We start from the raw sequence: 834 nt of genomic DNA, 5'->3' as shown, positions 1-834 counted from the left end.
AATAGTTTGAAAAATTAATATCCTACCCCACAAATCAGATTTTCTGCATTATTTCAGCTTTAATCATTTTGTCTGTTCCATGATATGGGTGTGTTTCATTGTTTCCGCTGTGTTCGTTTTCTGATATTAAAATTCATTTATAATAATTGTTTGACATACTGGAAAAATTCAGTTTAACACTTACGACCTAATCCGGTAATAGTATGGGCTGACGACTGTGGCTGGTGTATAGGCGACCGTGGACTTGCCGTGTTAGGCGTGCTAAATAATGAATTTAATTTTTATTTTTTTCAGTTTTAAATGTATCTCACTTTGCAGGAGAGGTGGTATTAGGACTGTATGCTGCCACTTCCTGTGAATTTTCGTTCTTCACTACTGGCTGGCTAACACTGAAAACAATGGAAGAAACTGTACTGTACAAATGTGTTCATAAATGATTCATATAAAGTGTTTTGCCAATCTTATGCGTTGAAAGGTAAAATATTATGGCATGTATAAACTGGTTTGGGAATTTGAAGCTAAATAGAATCGCAGGCAGATTTATGTGCTTTCGAAAAATGTTATGTTTCTTCTTTTATTTTTAATACATGATTGTATATTAAAGCAGAAAATGTATTACTTACCGTTCACTGTTTACTAATGAAGAATGTTGAAGCCTTATTTGATTCATGAGCTGACGTTTCTTCTCTTCCTTCTTTTTTAATTTCTCTTTCTCTATTTGTTTCTGATACATTTCGCCAACCTAAATCCATAATTTTAATGAATTTTCTTAATTTACCTTAATAATTTAATTTAATTTAATTTCATAATTAATTCCATTAATTTTCTTTTATG

General features: G+C 31.1%; 1 protein-coding gene across 1 annotated transcript; it reads right to left on the bottom strand.

The window, feature by feature from the left end:
- Positions 1-34: 34 nt before the first annotated feature.
- Tsp_14380 (putative ubiquitin-conjugating enzyme E2 S) lies at positions 35-742 on the bottom strand (the record flags this gene model as incomplete). The annotated part of the gene is made up of 4 exons (XM_003366233.1): positions 35-120; positions 185-261; positions 312-389; positions 624-742. Coding segments are annotated over 4 exons (360 nt in total), but the record flags the coding sequence as incomplete, so codon positions are not given.
- Between the last annotated feature and the right edge of the window lie 92 nt (positions 743-834).

Source organism: Trichinella spiralis (assembly GCF_000181795.1).
Source record: "Trichinella spiralis strain ISS 195 chromosome Unknown Scfld6329, whole genome shotgun sequence".
NCBI lineage: Eukaryota > Metazoa > Nematoda > Enoplea > Trichinellida > Trichinellidae > Trichinella > Trichinella spiralis.
Note: the sequence above shows the minus strand (reverse complement) of the source record. Positions and strands in the feature narration are given on the sequence as shown.